Below are 18852 nucleotides of genomic sequence, written 5' to 3' on the forward strand. Positions count from 1 at the left end.
CTCATTAAATAATGTGTTTATGGTCCCAACAACTGCGAGTCATGGGACGTGGTTAAAGTATGTCTGAAACACATTACTCACTCACCCATAACTGCCAACGCTGTGGCTTTGGTTAGCTCCCTCTTCATGCTCTCCAGTACCTCCAAGCCACTGCCGTCCATATTGCACCTGTTGATGGTGCCATTGCCAGAGCTGATCCAGTACAGCTTGTTGGCCGTGTAGTCTATGGAAAGACCTTGGGAGGGGAATGAGACAAGGTTAATAATAGGTTTAACAATTATATGGTATGTGACTATAGTGAAAAACTGTCTAGTGGTTATCTGGTTCATTTTATCTTTGAAGTCAGATATCTGTGTCTGATAGATTTCAATTAACCAAGAATTTAAATCTTGCATAACTATTCAGATGGTTGATTAATTTCTGAGTTATGAGAAATGATAGATCAAGGGTATGAACAGAATGAAGAGCTCAATGCTTACACCAGAAAAAAAAAAAAAAAAACATTTTGATTTGTTCCAAGTGGCTTTTGGGGGTGTTAAGTAAGATTTGGTAATCAATGCTACAAGACGTTAAGTTGATGGAAGTTTGATTGAGAATGTTCAAATATTAACACAGCCATGACCATGCATAGTTTTTGTTAACAAGACCCCTACCATATGTTATAGAAATTGACCACATCAGTGCAAGAGAATAATTGACATTTCTTAAACATACTGCAAAATGTACCACTTATTGTTAAAACACTATAACTGACTGAGTTAATAGAACATTTAACAGATGGCTGAAGTTTCTCCAATGGTTCTGATAATGTTAGTGTTTATTGGCGAAAATAAAAGCTTGACCTTGGTCTGCCTGTGAGTACAGATGTTTGAGGCAAGAACATGCATAAGTACAAATGTTCACTGAATGTTTATAAAATTTGAAAATAACATTTAAAGTTGAATACAACTGTGTTTGACAGTAGAAGCGGATTTAAGTTAGGTGTGGTTGTGTAGTAGCAATTAATTACAACCCCTTCTATTTGGATATCATTAAATTAAGTCAATGTTTCCCTCCATTATACAACAAACTGAATCCTTTTAAAGGGAAAACACACACACATACTGTATATACATTGCTGCTTGAAAGTAAGTGAACCCCTTGTCTTTATTATCAGACATAAGTTTATCAACACTAATTCCACACGTTGGACAACAGGAAATCACGCCTGTAGTAGAAAAACAAAACAAAAAAGGAATTACTGCCGGTGCAAAAAAAAATCATGTAGGGAAGTAGAATCTGGGTACCATATGATCCAATCAAACAAGGGATCTTTAGGGAAAGTTTGTAAAGGACTCTGATAAATAGAGACAAGAAACCTATTCACTTCGGTGTTACCCATACTGTACAGGTGAATGCAAAACACACACTGCCAAGACAAACGGAGATCTCAGAGGACATCAGGAAGAGGGTAGAGAGAGCACATCAGTCTGGGGAAGGCTATACAACATCTATAAAATATCTGTGCTCCATCAGTCCACTGTGAGGCAAATCATTTATAAATGGAGAGCATTTAACAGGACAGCAACTCAGCCTAGAAATGGATGCCCTTCAAAAATAACCCCAAGAGCCACAAGGAAAATAATGAATAAGGTAAATTCCAACCCAAACATAACATCCGGAAGATAGGCAGACCTCCCTTGTTGCATCTCAGGTTAACTGGGCGGGCTTCAACAATAACAAGAACACTGAATAAAAAAAAGCATTCATCAGAGGGTTGCTAGGAAGACATCTCCGCTCACAAAAAAGAACCAAACTGCCTGTCTAAACTTTGCCAGAGAGCACCTGGACAAACCTGAAGGTTTCTGGAAGTACATTCTATGGACAACATTTCGGTCAAATTAAAACTGCTATATTAAGATTTGTGTTTTGAATGGGCTAACTCAAGGTTCTGGTCTTTACCAAATCCAGATGCTGTGTCATGGCCTGAATCGGGAAGTACAAGCCAGACAGCCCGCAAACTTCACTCAGTGAGCTGAGTATTCTAAGGAGGAATGGGCAAAAATCCCCCCTTAAACCCCCCCCCAAAAATGTCAGGGACCTATTAGTGCCTACAGGAGATGTTAACTCCAAGTTATTGCTGCTAATGGCGGTGCCACAAGTTATTCAATGAAGGGGTTCACATCATTTTGTGTATATATAATATCTTTGACAAAGCAACATTATTTTGTTGCCAAGACTCATATGCTTGTGACAGCAATATCCTAAGTGCTTCACAAATCTATTCTGTATGGGTAATGACAAAAAGGAAGCCATTACTCAAGGAAGCCCACCTTGAATCATTTAAAAGTGTTTTATAAAGTCCATTATTCAAACCTGTTGGAATAAGACAAAACAAAAATGTTTGGCATAAAATGCAGTGTTAAGTATGGTACTAACCAAGACAGCACATGACCCAAGTAATGCCATCCCCATTGAGAAGCAGCATCATGGCCAAGGACTGGAGCACTAGTGACATTAAGGAATATGTATGGAGCCATTCTAGGAGTGCAAAGTTTGCCCAATCCCAACAGTTACACCTTTAAATACTGCAGTGGTGTTTCCACCAAGGATTAACTACGGGAGTAAAGTATCATCCAATTATGATTTTAGATGTTACAATAAACCTTGAAAATGCACAGAACGCTGTGTAAGCAAGGTTAAAAAATTAATTGAAATGCATTAAACTCTGAGGCACTGACATGACTAAATATGAAAAGGTGCAAGGGGGAAGTCGTTGTCTTTCTGTAGCCTCTGTATATAACTATGGTTTATATTTTAGGACCTCCCAACTCCTTGTTACACCACCTAGTTCGCAGGGAATAGGGATGTTGTCAAAAATAAACCATACATTTAACAGGGAAGATAGGACCAGCGTGATGGACTATACCCCTAAATATGTCAGATGTATGAAATGTTGGAATCACACAATTTGACAAAATGCAGACTGTGTTCCACAGTCTGAACAAACAGAGCAACTGTAGAGGTTTTAACTGACCAACTGGTTCCCGTTGGTTCTGATGAAGGACCTTGCTGTTGATTCCATCCATGTTGGCCATGTTTATTGTATTGCCATCTGTCCAATACATCTTCCTAAAGTGAAAGAATTTCAGAAGCTTTAAGCAGATAAAATTACACAGACATTAAACATTGCATTACACTTTACATTTTACAGTTCTTCTCAGATATTCGTAATTAATTTGTTCATTTTAATTACATTTAATGAGAGCAGATAATTTCAATCATGTTGGCTCGCTACACTTTCATACATCTAGGTATTCCCACTGAATAATTGCTGCAAAATACTTTCATGATATGAACTTTGAAATTCACTGTTATGAAAAGTCCCATCTAAAAAGAATGAAGATTTCCTGATCCCAAACTGACATAACCATGAAGTACACTTATGCTGGTTTAATCTACTTACCCCTTGGCGGGGTGCACAACAAGGCACCTTGGCTTATCAATCCCATGAATGACAGAGGTCTTCAGGGACCCATCCAGGCGAGCAACATTGATTTGAGACTCGTCATTCTCTGAGCTGAGCCAGTATAAGTTCCTAGAGAGCCAGTCTAATGCCAGCCCACGGCAATTAAGTATATCTGAGGGAGAAAAAAAACGACATGGAGGCTGTCAGGCCAACATCCAACGATGTGTTTCATAGAATCAGAATACAAATGATTTACTAAGTACATTCCCAATACTTCAACTAGAAGTCAGTGGAATGTGTGGAGGAGCAGGGTGACATGGAAAAACATGGGAAGATTGAGTATCAGACGAGCCCCAGCATTCCGGATAAGTTGCATGGGTTGGGCAGCACAAGTTGCTGTAATCAGGGACAAGTGCTTAATAAGAATGGCGTAGAACATTAACCTGCAGGAGCATGTCACCCCCTTGACGTTTGCTGAGAACAACAGGGTCAAAAACAACACCCTGCAAACGTGTACACAACCCTGACCAGTTCTATGATACTGAATTACAAATGGTACACTGACAGTTCGGTCTGTTTGAGATTTTATTTTAAAAGACAGATGCTAAATTATTGTAAGGTGAAATTGGTTTTAAGTTAGGGGATATTTGTAAGAAAAAAAAGGAAATGTGTTTCTTGCATTAGTATTAATCCCCGACATATTTATATAAGGTATAGCCACCTTTTGCAGCAATAACAACTTTAAGTATTTTGGAGTGAGTATCTTCCAACTGTGCAAACAGTGTCAGAGTGAATTTGGGCCATTATTCTTTGCAGATTTACTCCAAGTATATATCCAAATAGTACCACACATTCAATGGAATTGAGATCAAGACTTAAATAAAACCACTGCGCTACATTCCGTTTTCTTGAGTCACTCTATTCTTGCTTTGGCCTTGTGGTTAGGGTCATTGTCCTGCTGAAAGGTGAATTGCCTCCAAAGCAGATTTTTTAATTGACTGAAACAGGTTCTCTAGAAGGATTTCTCTGTACTTTGATCCATCTATTGTTCCATTGATATTATCAAGATGCCCAATATCCCTACTAATCAGAAGCAACCCCACAGCATGATGCTGCAACCATACATTACCGCAGTGATGGTGTGTCTTTAGGCATGGGCAGTGTTTGCACAACACCATTTTTATTTAAGACAAAAAGGCCTTGCCTTACCACAATGTCATTGAGCATGTACAGGATATGAGAGACAGGATGGAGCGTGTTCTCTGGGTAGTTTAGCAACACACGGAGGAAGTCCAGTGCCATCAACAGAGGTCCTATAACTGGCACACCCTCCTCTGGGAGTTCTAACCGGGGGATAAAGTGGTAACGTTGGTGCCCACCACCACCTGCTGGAAGCCATCGCACCGTCGGGAGGAGCAGGTGTTTCACATAAATCTCCTCAAGCGCTGGGATGAACCACCTGCTCATGTCAGCGCTCTGGTCACCACCATTGGGGAAGAGGTCTCTTTGGGACAGGACCTGGCCCATCACCATCAACAGGAAATCAATGAGGTGGTGGATCAATTTTTGGATGTGTTTTCGTCAAACCCACATCAATCAACATCACATTCACACAGAATCAGGGGTCGTGGTCCACCAGTGTCCCTAGCAAATCCCAACATCATTGAAGTGTCACAGAACACAGGGTACAATTGCATAATGCTGGTGCTGTAGCCTGATGGCTCTCTCTGGTTTTGAAATGACTTCCAGAGACTGAACAACGTATGCGTGTTTGACAGCAACACCATGCCCCGAGTGGCTGGGCGGGCCCCAGAATATAACTGAAGTAGAACTACTAGCAGGTGCACCTGGCTCCCGCCGCCAACGAAAAACAGCCCCCTAGCAGACAGTGACAATACCGGTCCAGTCCATCAGACTCCAAAGGGCCTCTACCACTTTCCAACGTCTAATCCAAGAAGTGCTTCCTGGGCCTATCTGACACTATCCGTGGGACACAGTGGCCTGTCCTGTTAGAGGCTCTCTATGGCCATGGAGGTTTAGAACCCGCTCCGGGTGAAGGCTGAAAAAGCAGGAAACTTTGAGGCAGCGGGGAGGTCTAGCCCCATTGCTTTGCACCTGCCCCTCATGAAGGTTGATCCGCTATGGAAGCCAGCAAAATCAGCAACGGTCAATGAACACGTATCCACAAGTCTGAGAAGCAGACGAAACTCTGTTCATTGCCTTATAGTGTGTCCCTGAGTTTGTGTTTATTTCTTTGCTTTGTTTTAAAGTTTTCTTTGAATAAAACACCATCAGGCTTTTTTCCCTCAAATCTGTCCCATGTCTTTGCTTTGCCCTGCTACACTACATTAAAAAAGCAGCATTTCCAGACAACATTACTAATTATGTATTTGTTACACAACTAGCAAATACCTCCAGTGATCACAGTCTCCAGCCGAGTGCCATTGATGAAGGCCCGTTTGATGGTTTGTGTTTTCACATCGGCCCAGTAGATCCTCTCCTCCTGAGCATCGTAATCCACCACCGTGACATCATCGATATCTGGGACTGTCAGTGCCGTCATGACGTTCATGTAAGGATTGTCGATATCCACTCCACGGATCTCGGACCGCCGGACGTACAGGAGGAACCTTTTCAGCACTGTAGAGAAATCAAAACAATGGCTAACATTGACTTTTGAAATAACAGACCTTTTTAGTCACATAGGGGTAATATGACATGAAAATTCTACAGTATATTCAAAGGCATAATTCTAAGTCTGTAATTCACAAATAAATAAGAAACTGCAGCCTAATACATTTATTACATTTAAATAACTCATTAAAACTACATTTTAAATGAATGCTTGATCATTTATTTCCCTGAACTTCTTTTGGACCTGGCTATTCCCAGTCTGAGTGGGCGTTACATATAACCTCCAGATTGGCTGATAAGATTGTCTAGACCCAAACCAGCCCCTTACCCAGATGTACAGCCATTGGTCTATTATGTTCAGATTACATGTGACAGAAGTATGACACATATGACAAAATTCCATCCTACCTGAAAAGGCTGAAATTCCAGGTATTTCTTTCAAAAAGGTCTTAACAAAAGCATTCCATTTTTTTTACAACTGCAATGTTTGAAAATATCAATCTAAATAAATATTTATTATTTATTGATTTGAAATTTTGCAGGATAAAAAGAGCTCTTGAAATGCTCATGATCTCATTTTCAAGAGTGTATAATAATAATGTTATAATAAAAACTAACAATATTATTTCAACCCTTTTATAATAAGATCAATTGCAATAGCCTATATTAACAATAACAGAAAAAAGACTTACTGAAGCAAGATTGCCTATTGGGGGATAGCTTCATGAGGTGTGGACATGTGCAGGATGCGGTACGGTTGTAATTGATGAGACACAGGTGTGAACACGGGCCACGCCCGTCACTCTCTTCACATGGGTTTGATGCTGAATGACAAAGAGAGATAGGGAGAGAGAGGCGGGGACTTGTCAGCAGAAAGCACAAGAAATACAGAGAAGGATAAAATTATTTAAAGCTTTAACACTCTCCACATACAAGGTTGAAAAGGAAACCTTTGATTTTTGTGTAAATATAACTAAAATTACTTTCTGTGGGACGTCTACTACATACACAGCAGAAAACATTGTTAACTTCAGCATTAGCTGGTATTAATGCTGAAGTCCAAGAATATCATCTGAGTAAAGGCATATGATCAGAAGTTCTAGTCAGCTGCCTGACAGGGTAAATGGTAAAGAGCAAAAAAGCTAAGAATATACTGATGCTTAGTTCTGTAGTTTTCAGCAGACCAATATGATTAAGGGGCTATTCTTAAATGCTAACACTTACTGAAAAGGTCAAAAGCAGGAAATAAAGGAAAAGCTACCAAAAAAGTACAATGTTTTCCAATGGCAATTTGGCCACCTGTACAGCTTAACCATAATGCTGACTCCCTACGTTAGATGTGCTGTTAACCTATAAATCAATACATGGACTTACTCCTACTTACCTCACTGACATGATCCAGCCATACATACCTACACACAACCTTATATCGAAAAATGCAGGCCTTTTAATTGTACCTAGAATTTCTAAACAAACAGATGGAGGCAGGGCCTTCTCTCATAGAGCTCCACTACTATGGAATGATTTGCCAATCAATGTTAGAAATGCAAACTCAGTGCTAACTTTCAAGTGTCTACTGAAGACTCATCTCTACAGCACGGTCTATGATTAAGTGTAGCCTGGCCCAAGGCCGTGAAGGTGACCAGAAATGCTTGATTCTGTCCACCCTTGCTGTCTTTCCAGGTGGGCTCTCATCGCCACTGGGATGCCCTCTATCCAATGCCATTCGGGGGTGGAGTCCCTGGCTTGTTGTTGACTCTCTGTTGCCCACTTGTCCATTTGGGCTGTACTCTGCTGGCAATACTCGGCCCTCTTTCAGGGTGGTTGCGGTTTGTGGGGGTCCCTTTGGTTGCTGCTTGGCAATGTGGGTGGATTGATTTCCTGCCTGTTGGGCCCTGTCCGGAGCCTCCCTCAGATAGGGCCACAGTGTCACTGGACCCCCTGTCGCAGCCCCAAGGTCTTACGCTGCTATATTATTGTGCTGGGGGAGTAGGGTCTGTTCTCCTTCTCCTCTATAAATCCCTGTAGATCTAAGGAATGTATTTCCTAAATGTTCCCTTCTCCTGTTGTTTTTACCCAGGAGGACATGAGGTCTTGGCCCAAACCTGAGGAGTACCAGGCTTGAAAGACCCGTTGAAAGACCTGATGATTTCAGCTGCCACTGTGCTGCCACTTCTCCCCTCCCACGTGTTGTCCCTGTCCTTGTCCATCTGGTCATGCTCACGACCTGGACTAAATTTAAATAGACTCTGGACTCAGCCCACATGCATTTATTAATTATTACAAATTGTACTCTTAATATGTTCACCCGGCACAGCCAGAAGAGGACTGGCCACCCCTCTGAGCCTGGGTCCTCTCTAGGTTTCTTCCTATATTTCGGCCTTCTTAGGGAGTTTTTCCTAGCCACTGAATTTCAACACTACTGTTGATTGCTCCTTGGGGTTTAAAGCTCCTTGGGGTTTAAAGTAAAAAGGGCTGCTAATGTAAAAGGGGCTTGATTGATTGATTGATTGACAAGAGCGTATTCCACCCAACTCATCGACACTTGTTCTCTTGTTTCAATACTGCCTATAACTGGTTTAAATGACTGACTTGCTTCAGGAAAACTTATGTAGGTGTTTCACTGATGTCAGAGGGCTAATTAAGTTGAGCTTCTCTTGACCCAGAAAGAACACAAACAGAAACATACATATTACTAATGGATAAACTCAAACCTACAATTCAATGTAAATATAAGATTATCCTAATTACAAAAAAACACTGAGCAGCCTATCCACTGCCCTTTCCCAAAACACCTTCTGAGACATCATTACGTAATAACTTCCATTACGTCTGTTATTTTAAAACCACAACCACTAGCCAAAACCGCCAACTCCTAAATCCCCCAAAACAAATGTGAATTTGCTGACATTTCCTTCTTCCTGGTGGGATGCTGTCAAGAGTTCAACCCTACTGTGATCCAGCTGTGTATATCACTTTAGGAGCAGTACATGAACAGACAGCATAGCTCTTACTTTGTCGACACCAAGTTGCTTCAGATAAATACATGCACAGCTTTTTTGGACTGGATAGTAATTTCCATTTGTAAAAAAAAAACATATATTCAAAATATCCAAATATGCCTTTTTGCCCTGGTTTACCCAAAGCAAACTAATTTTCTGAACTCACTGCCTGCCGTGGCTTGCTGAATACATTAGAAATCAGAGGATTTAGCACAGAAAATCGCTGTCTGCTCTGTCTGAGTTGAAAACATACCCGACAACATTTGACTCATGAAAGAAAACAAAAGCCTTAATACAGTTCGGTGTTCAGCTGAATCATAGCCTTGGGAAATTACACTAACATGGAAAATGCTTTTAGACTGGCAGGCGTCTCATAACCACATGCTTAGCTGACGTAAAGAGCCAAGAAAAGCTGGTGCCCAAAGAATGATATATTTTCAATGCTAACTGTAAAGTCTACTGGGTATAATATGCAAGCTAGGCTGGAGCACTTGGCTGTACTCAAACTCTCAGGAGGTGCTAGAATATTCATTAAAAGGCCTCAGGTAGTCATGGGAAATATTACAGTAAAATATGTGAAGTGTATTATGCTGTTGTTTACAGTCAAGGTTTTGAAAGCTACATTTACTTTTTTAATACGAAATATTCAACTGCGAATAGCAGCATATTTTTTAATCTGATTAATAAGTCGACATGTTTATGTTTAACTAATGCCGGGAGTAGTGACTCCTGTTTAGTCATCAGGTTGTATTATCATAAACACTCTCCTCTATCTTTCTCCGCGACTCAGAAGCAAATGAGACAAGGAGGTTGTGTAGGAAAGACATATTTACCTTATGTGAGTGTTAAGCTAGAGGCTGCAGGTCCACTAGCTTAACAGTTTGTAAATGTGGTGCCCGCTTTCTGAATAAAACTCATTATACAGTCATGTGAAAAGGTACGTACATCCCCTGGAAGGATATGTTTTATTACATATTTGGATATATGGGATACATTATTTCCCTTCAAAACTGCTGACAGATGAAGGTAACTTAATTGAAGAAAATGTCAAAAGATCATACTTCCCAATCACTTCCTCATAAAAAATCAACAGAAATGCAAGTACAGCCCTGGCTTCATTGACTGGTGTTGTCCCCTTTTTTGCTGAAATAACTTCATCCAGCTGTTCACTGTAACTCTCTCAGCCCCTGACATTGACTGGGAGGAGGTTTTGCCCACTCTTCTTTACAGCACAGCTTCAACTGTGGATTGTTTGAGGACTTTCTTGCATGCACGGTACACTTCCCAGTTCCCCCACAGCATTTCACAAGATCTGCAGGCTTATTTATCAAGCGTGCAAACCAATCTGTGCATAAACCATGGGTGCAATCATTTCTACCCAAAGTGTGGGACTTATCAATATGAATAATTGCTTGAGAATATTATTTTTATTTCATTGTTTTTTCAATGCACCTTTCACCTCTTAAGAGGCTATGTCATGTTTTTCACCACATCAGTTAATTTGTACTGAAAATAACTAATATATATAAGTAATTTGTATAATTATTGTAGCCTCATGTAAAATCATTTTTGACTTATTTTAACAGACTAAGAAAATGGAAGTAAATTATTGGATATATCATCTACTTACTATATGTTGTTTTTCAGAGAGGGCATTGTCAAAGACAATGGGAATTATTTGCAGAAGTCAGTGTCTCAGCAGATATTTAACATTTAAACATATTTTAGAGAGACAAAATAAAGGACTAAATGCAATTCCAGGGCATATCCAACTACCATCCCCCTTGGGTTTAGTGTAATGGGCGCTTTTCAACAGGACAATGACAGTCGGGCATCTCACCTAGGATTAGCCAGCCGATAATGCAGGCAAAATTAACAGGTTCATTCACCTTCCATAAACTGTTGCTAAAAAGGCTGGTGTAATTTTTAGTAGTATTATCATATCTTTTTTCACCATTTATGGGTTTTGAAAACAATGTGAGGAATTGGCCGTACCCAGATGGACGTAAAAGCCCCAACCCAAGAATAGAATGTGAACAGCCTTCTACTCAATTTGCAGGTAATATGAGTAAAGACGCTGCCAAATTGGAAGGCGGCAGGTGTAACGCGTTAATTCTGCAGAACCATAATGATGGCCTTTGTAACATGAGGGAGCTGCTGAGGTTGGGACGATGGGTGATTGTTGAACACTCACTTAAGGGACAGCATATTTCCCAAAGCTAAATGCACATCATTCCAAACTTTCCTCACCTTAGTGAAGTATTACTAGTTAAGCAAGTAACTACAGAGCAAGCCAACTAAAAACATTGGTGTGCATTCAACACTATAGCACCCACAATATGTCAACCTCAGAGAAATTGTCTTCTTCGATTCATTGGTTGCTTTGTGGGCTGCGTCATTGTATATCGTGCTTTGGCACTGTGCTTCTTTCAGGCATATTGGAATGATTTTGACATGATATGGTTCATAAGGTTGTTTCGACATGTAGCCATGGCAGGGCATGGTGTGTACACACAGTACGTAGATGCTTCTCGTGGTTCAGTTGCCGCTTACCATGTAGAAACAGAGCAATTAGAATGGCATACATGTGACAACGTGCTCCTGTTCAGAAAAACAAAATTAAATCAGCTACTCTATCCATTAAAGAGCTAATCTATCTGTGATAGAAATACTGATTGTGTCATTACAGGTATATTCAACTGCATGGTATTGACCAAGGTTTTAGCCTTTGGTTTCAGGATCTCATAAGTTAACAATTCCTAGTTAGGTATATATTTATTAACAAAATGATCATCTTATATAAAACATCTGACTGAAAAAAATAAAATAATTGTAGCCAGGCAATAACAATGGGAAATTAGCTTATATTAGTTATAATGCCATATTCTTTGTTACAATTCATGTTTTTCATAACATGTCTTGACCAATCAATCAATCAAATGTATTTTATGAAGACCTTTTCACATTATCAGCCGTCACAAAATCAAACGTTAGCCAGCTAGCCAAACCTAAACACTGAGCTTGTCACAACAAGCTTATACAGATACTCAGCCCAAAAAAGCAAAAGAGCAAGCAACAAGGTGATTCACACTTGTGCAGGTACATAAGTTACATATCAAAACCGTGATGCTAAATAGCCAACTGCAAAAGTGTGTAGGAAGACATGATGTTGTTACTAAATGAAAGACTAATGTAATATGCCTGGGGATGCATTTACTTCTACACATGACTGTAGCTTCCAATAACTTCACCTTGCATGTATCTGAAGTGGCTGCTCACTGCCATGCAGGGATTCATTGTACTATGCATTCTGATCATATTCATTCATTCCTTTCTTTGTTTTAATAGTGCAGATATATGGAGATACATGCAGAAATCATGTAGTGAAATCAGACCAGGCATACATTACATTTGGCTGTATTGATGCAGGGAATATGGAACAATTTAAATGAAATTAAAATGAGAACCACAAATACTAGTACTTACTACAGTGAATTTCATCTTTGTGGATATTATACATTATTTATAGAATGTTTACATTTTGAATATTTTGTTATACAATTAATGATACGGAATCTGTCAAATATACTAGCATTCTTCATTTTATTTCAAATATGACCATGGGAGCATTCTGCCAATCATCAGAGCGGAGAGGTGAGAGTGTTAGGATCTGTTTGATGTTTTATTGCAGCTACAGTATAACTAACCAATTATAGTTCCTCACTGTGAGGCCTTGGGACTGGCTTTCCCCCTAACTAATCAATGGCACCTCCTCCAAGTTTTCAAACCTCATGTTGCCCATCCTAAACCCACATAATGCATTAACAACAAGACTGTTGACGCCCCCAGACAAGCTCCAGTTTTGGCACCTACCAAACCCCCCCAGGGACAAGTACTGCACCTCACACAGCTTTTCTATGATACCCTCCCCACCCACCCTCTGGTGCAGATCTGCAGGGCTAGGACGAGAGCATCCTCATCACCAGTCTTTGGGACAGGCTGGCTGGAGTGGATTGTAGCCCCAACGGGCTCTTTAAAATGGGATTAGAGGTACTTACTGGCTTCTTTAGAAATGCAGTTCAATTTGCTTACACTTATCTATGCAGAACTGACATGGACAGGCAGATACAGAGGAAAAACAGCCAAATGAACTCTTACCACATTGACATTATTTTGGGATTGCTGAATAGATGCAAACCATATTAATAGTGTACAAATTCATATTCATGGTTTGCAGCTCACATTCTTAGAAAACTAAAAAGGGGGTATATTTTTTACTCAGCTGTGGGAAAAAACGGGGAATGAGATTAAAACTGTTGGCCAAGAAAATATAGGCACCAAAAATATGATTCATTAATTAGTAGCTGTTTCACAGATCAATCAATTTCTGCAAATCAGATAAAAAGCCCCAAAAAATGTATACCCTTTTATGCTGTAATCTAAGCATAGAAATACTATAACTCTCAACTATGCATAACATTTGCATAACAAATTTCCCATGCTCTATGAGCTTATACAGTCATGGGAAAAATGAAGTAGTCCCCTGAGAAAACATCTTTTAATTTTGTTTTTACATATTTGTACATATGGATATCTGAGATAATTCCAACCACATTAATTGATAAAGATACAGCAATTCAACAAATCATACAAAAAAGACATCAAATGCAAGCAATATAATTACACCCTACAGTAACCATCACACTATATATAAAGGCAAAAATGTAAACCAGGTGCAACAAAACAGGTATGAATAATCAGAAAGTTATCAGAGAGTGACTTGATGATCAGAGAGTAACTTCCAAAAACATTAGAAATTTGGTCTGGTTTGATATTAACCATAGGGTGTGTGTTAACACATCATGCCAAGATCAAAAGCTCTATCCAAAGTCTTTTGAAGAAAGATTATCGGAGGGGTTCCAAAGCTATTTCCAAGTAATTTGATGTACATCATTACACTGTCCGATGGACCATCTACAAACTGAGAAAATTCCAAACCACTGCATAATCAACATAGGATAGGTTGTCCAATGAAATTCAGACCCAGAGCTGACCAAAAGATAATTAAAGTCTCTAACAACCCCAGGTTAATGTCAAGGTACCTACAGGCCACTCTTGCCACAATCAATGTCGACCTGCATGAGTCAACGGTCAGAAAGAGACTACAAAAACCTTGCCTACATGGGAGATCAGAAAGGAAGTATCTGCTACCAAAAATAGGAATGATGTTTGCCAGACAACATCTGGGTAAATACTACTGGAACAATGTGTTTGAACAGATGTGTGTTGTTAGGCTACAATGCCAAAATGCCATGTTTGGCAAAAATGAAGCACTGCCTTAGAACCTAAGAACCACATACCAACAGTAAAGCATGGAATTGTGTCATTATGGTTTGTGGCTACTTTATTTTCTGGAGAAAAATGTGAGGAGATCTGTAAAAAAAAAGCTGAAGCAGAACTGAACATGAATCTTGCAACAGGACAATGATCCAAAACACACAAGCAAATCTAGAACGGTTCACAAAAAAAAAAAAAGAAGGTTATGGAATGGCTGTGTCAAAGTCCAGATTGCGATTACTTGAAGTGGACACTTTAACATGACACAGATGCAGCAGAACTGTAAAAAAGAGTGGGCAAACATTCCTCCCAGTCAATGTAAGAGACCGTAATATAGTTACAAGAAACTACTAGATTAAGTTATTTCAGCAAAAGGGGGCACCACCAAATATTGAAGGTGGGAATGTCCATTTATTTTAATTACCAAATGTTTCAAAGTTTAGATTTTATTTTGATGTATTAAATTAAGTTACCTTCATCAATGAATGTGGTTCGAATTTTGCTCAGATATCCGAGTCTCCAAAAATCAAAAAAAAGAGACAACTTTCCACAGGTGTACTGTTTTCACATGACTGTATTAGAGTAGTAATAAGAGTAATATGTGTAGGCCTTGTACAATTAGACACAAAATAAACCCACAGTATAGTAAAAATCTTTCATTAAAAAAAATGGTAAGTTGATGAGTCAAACTGATTATGAAATGTGGTAACTGGCAAGTCACTTTTATTTTCCATACACCTAGAGTATGTGAATAATCTGCATAGTTGATTTAATTTGTGCCATAATTCTGACTTCCAACAGGCATATACAGAGAAAGGCTATCATCTCTGTTGACAGGATTAATCGTAGCTCGCTCTCATTCTGCAGTACCTCTCATTAATTCTGGTTCAATTCATTTGAAAAACGGCTTGACACTGTAGCATGAACCAATTAGCCTAATTTGGGCAGAGGGGGAAACACATTCTTAGGTACCATTAATGCAAGCTAATTCTCTGCATGACTACCTTTTTCAATCATTCAGCCCCTTCTCATTGTTGGCATGCTGAGAAACCCCATGATTGGCAGGCCCAATGAGGGCACAGAAGAAGCAAAAATGAATACTATTATTCTCGCTCTTCTCAGTATGCAACAGGGGATTCATTCACCTTTTGAGAAATGATTCTTAGTCAGTATGTAGAGGCATTATGACTAGCGTCAGTTCAATGAGAAAATAATGGCCTAAATCTGATACATATCATTATCAGAATGTGGCTAACAGTCATATGTAACTCGTTTGTATGAATCAACAGGGAAGTGACTGAACCTGTAGATATGGAAGTAAAGTATGTGTCTGGAAAACCAGCCCATACAGCACAGTGACAGGAATCTCAAGGAGATAACTGATGTGCATTACAAAAAGTTCAGGTGTGGGCTGTTTACCTTGTGGCTGTCGGCTGGGATGGAATATCTGTAGGTCAAAGGGCTGAGCACTGGTCTTCTGGATCACTGTTACGTTACGACCTGTCCACTTGTTGGCTCTGGACAAAGTGTTGGTTCTCCAGTCTGTCCAGTAGACATTTCCACCGAAAAGGGAAACAGCAAAGGGGTGTGACAGGTACTCATGTCCCCTCAGGATCTCTATGACCCCGCTGCCATCGTACAGTGCTGAGTAGATGGCATCAGAACTGTAAGATGGAGAAAATATGATAGGTGAAGGTACCTGTAACTCTTCTTTACTGTAAAATAATCAGACTAGCCAGAGAAGATGGCATCAGAGCTGTTAGAAGGAGGTGACATGACAGGTGAGGAAAAATACATGATCTGGAATGTCAATGCCTCTACACACTGTAGAGAAAGAGATTGGGGGCAACAGGGTAGCCTAGTGATCAGAACATCTGACCAGTATGCTACATTGAATACAAGTACTGGCAAGTTGAAAAATATGTTTTTCTGTCCCTGAGCAATGCACTTAACCCTACTTGTTTCCAATTTTGATAATAGGGCATAGGATATGTTTGATACATTGCAAAGAAAGGGAGGAGACTGCTTATATCAAGGTGACTGACTAATAATTATTTTCATATTTATAATAATAATTCAGTGATAAGGTTTTTCATAATAAAGATTAATACAATCTAGAGGCATATAAACTGATAGCACCCACGCCAATGGGAGGACACAGAAATGGGACCATACTGATAATACGTAACGAGTTGATTTCTCTGATGAAAGGATCCTAGATTATTAACCAATTTTAGCAATAGATAAGTGCTGCACAAGGGTGGACAGTTCAGTTCTTTACTCCAAAAAAAAAATATTTGTCTCACTTGAGATCAGTGGGGGATCAGGCAGTATTTGTACACATTACCAGTATTAGCTCAAAGAGCAATGTCACTTTCCAGTTCCTTATACTCAATATATCAAAATCTGAACAAAGGAAAATAACAGTTCCAGTGAGACTGATGGGAAAATGTTATCTTTCCAGTAATGCCACGTTCTCCTCAAACACAAAGTAGTTGGTCAGCTTGCTATCACTTGAGATCAAAGAGCATGTCATGGTCCAGTCATCCCTATCCACTTCACCCTGCGTGTATCTGAAGTGGCTGCTTACTGCCATGCAGGGAGAAATGTTTTAGACATTTTGCAATAGGCAAGAGAGTGGGTTTTTCAACAAGAGAGTGTGTCGCACTCCAGACACTCACGTCCATGCCAGAACACAGGTTTTGGACAGCTAGTCAGAGAAGCAAAGAGTAGCCAGGAAAAAGCAGAGAATATTTGTGCCAAGTATAAAATATATTAAAAAGTTAGCAAAACATTAGTATTGCTAGTAATTCTTGATGGAATTAGCTAGCTAATGACAATTTTGCCTTATTTCAAACTATGCTTGATAACATCCTGATTATGGCCATGTGTATTCAAATATTAGAGTTACTTTTCTTAGGGATATTAATATTGTCACATTTTTTGATATATACATTCTGACTATCAAGGGAGTTAGGTCATTGTTCAGGTTATGATAGTACCTACTGTACAAAACAGTACATTTGAAGTACTAGCATCGAAAGCAAGATCAATTATTTTAAAAGGAAAAAACACACACAATAATGTGTTGTTTTACGGTACACAATGATCAACACGAGTAAACATTTCCAATCTTACACACAATATAAGGTCATTGTGAGACATCCGATAAAATGTAGCAGTACTTCTCAATGAATGTCATCCCTTTCACATAACGTGGCATTCAACTTTGCACAAACTAATGTTTGCCCCAATGTTTCTGCATGGTTGTTATGGCGATTAGGCTTATTGTGGACGTAAATTCTAATAGGCAGGGAGACTGCGGGTTCATAATGGTCCCTTTTGACGTAATAATTTAACAAGCAGTGTGTCTACAAAATAACGTTAAATAAAGTGTCAGCAGTTGTTGAGTTATAGACTAGCTATAATCAAATAATACATTATGCCCATGCATGCATGCATTATTAAAACAGTGTAGGAATTTGGAAAGTCTAATATTCTTAGTGGAAGCAAGCATGAATAACTGTACATATGACTCAAATTACACTTGTAGTGTTGGAGGATGCAGTGCATGAACATCAGCTAGTCACATCCCATACTGCTGGTTAACAGAAAAAGTACATGTGCCTTTGGAATAAATGTTCCTAGATTGCACGTTAAATCACAAAACACTTGTAAGATATGAAAACATACCACCTCTAAAGAAGGAAAAATAACTAAACCTTTTATCATTATTTTAATGTCGTCAAATAGATTTTCTATGCAGTACAACATTTAACTTGCTGGTTAATACTGGTTAATTCAGTGGGGAGTCCACATAATTTGAGGGTAGCAGACATTAGCATTGCTGGTAATTCTTAATTACATTTGCTAGCCAATGACAATGTTGCCTTATGTGAAAATGCATTTGATCATATCATGATGATGGCAATTTAAATTGAAATATCAGCATACTCGTTGCAATTTCATTGTATTTCCAAGGCCCTAAAGTGTAATTTAGACAAAACAGTAACTAACTCCTGTTTACAGGAATATATTGACAAATATGTACAATGGCCCTCATTTATCATTCTTGCGTAGAAACGGGCGTATATGTTGGCGCCTGATTTATGAAACTGTGCGTACCTTTAAAATCCAGGTGTACGCAATCCCTTCCCTTGATAAATGCCGCGGATGAAAACGATCGTCATTAGAATAACACGCCCCTATATATTCAAGTCTCCGCTTCCCCCACGCCCTCATTTTACGCCATGGACACACGGAAGACGGCAAAAAAGAGAAACTTCTCTGACGTGGAGATTGAGACGATCACCAGGGAGGTAGAAAGAAATAAAATTGTTTCATTTGGCAGTTTAAAAAGCGGAATAAAAGATGATGATGTGATGTGGAGTACCATTCATTCACATTAATAACTGCATGACAATTTGTAAT

General features: G+C 39.3%; 1 protein-coding gene across 2 annotated transcripts in view; it reads right to left on the reverse strand.

Annotated features, from left to right (window-relative positions):
- The window catches only part of lrp1bb (low density lipoprotein receptor-related protein 1Bb), a 428510-nt gene that overhangs the window by 155339 nt on the left and 254319 nt on the right, over positions 1 to 18852 (reverse strand). For both annotated transcript variants that reach the window (XM_020055063.3, XM_020055064.3), the window contains 6 exons: positions 15841 to 16085; positions 6775 to 6906; positions 5861 to 6088; positions 3446 to 3620; positions 3017 to 3111; positions 86 to 235 (listed from right to left, as the gene is read on the reverse strand). In XM_020055063.3, the coding sequence (XP_019910622.3) occupies positions 86 to 235; positions 3017 to 3111; positions 3446 to 3620; positions 5861 to 6088; positions 6775 to 6906; positions 15841 to 16085 (1025 nt within the window). The remainder of the gene's footprint in view (positions 1 to 85; positions 236 to 3016; positions 3112 to 3445; positions 3621 to 5860; positions 6089 to 6774; positions 6907 to 15840; positions 16086 to 18852) is intronic.

The sequence above is a fragment of the Esox lucius genome, chromosome 16 (genome assembly GCF_011004845.1).
Source record: "Esox lucius isolate fEsoLuc1 chromosome 16, fEsoLuc1.pri, whole genome shotgun sequence".
Taxonomy (NCBI): domain Eukaryota; kingdom Metazoa; phylum Chordata; class Actinopteri; order Esociformes; family Esocidae; genus Esox; species Esox lucius.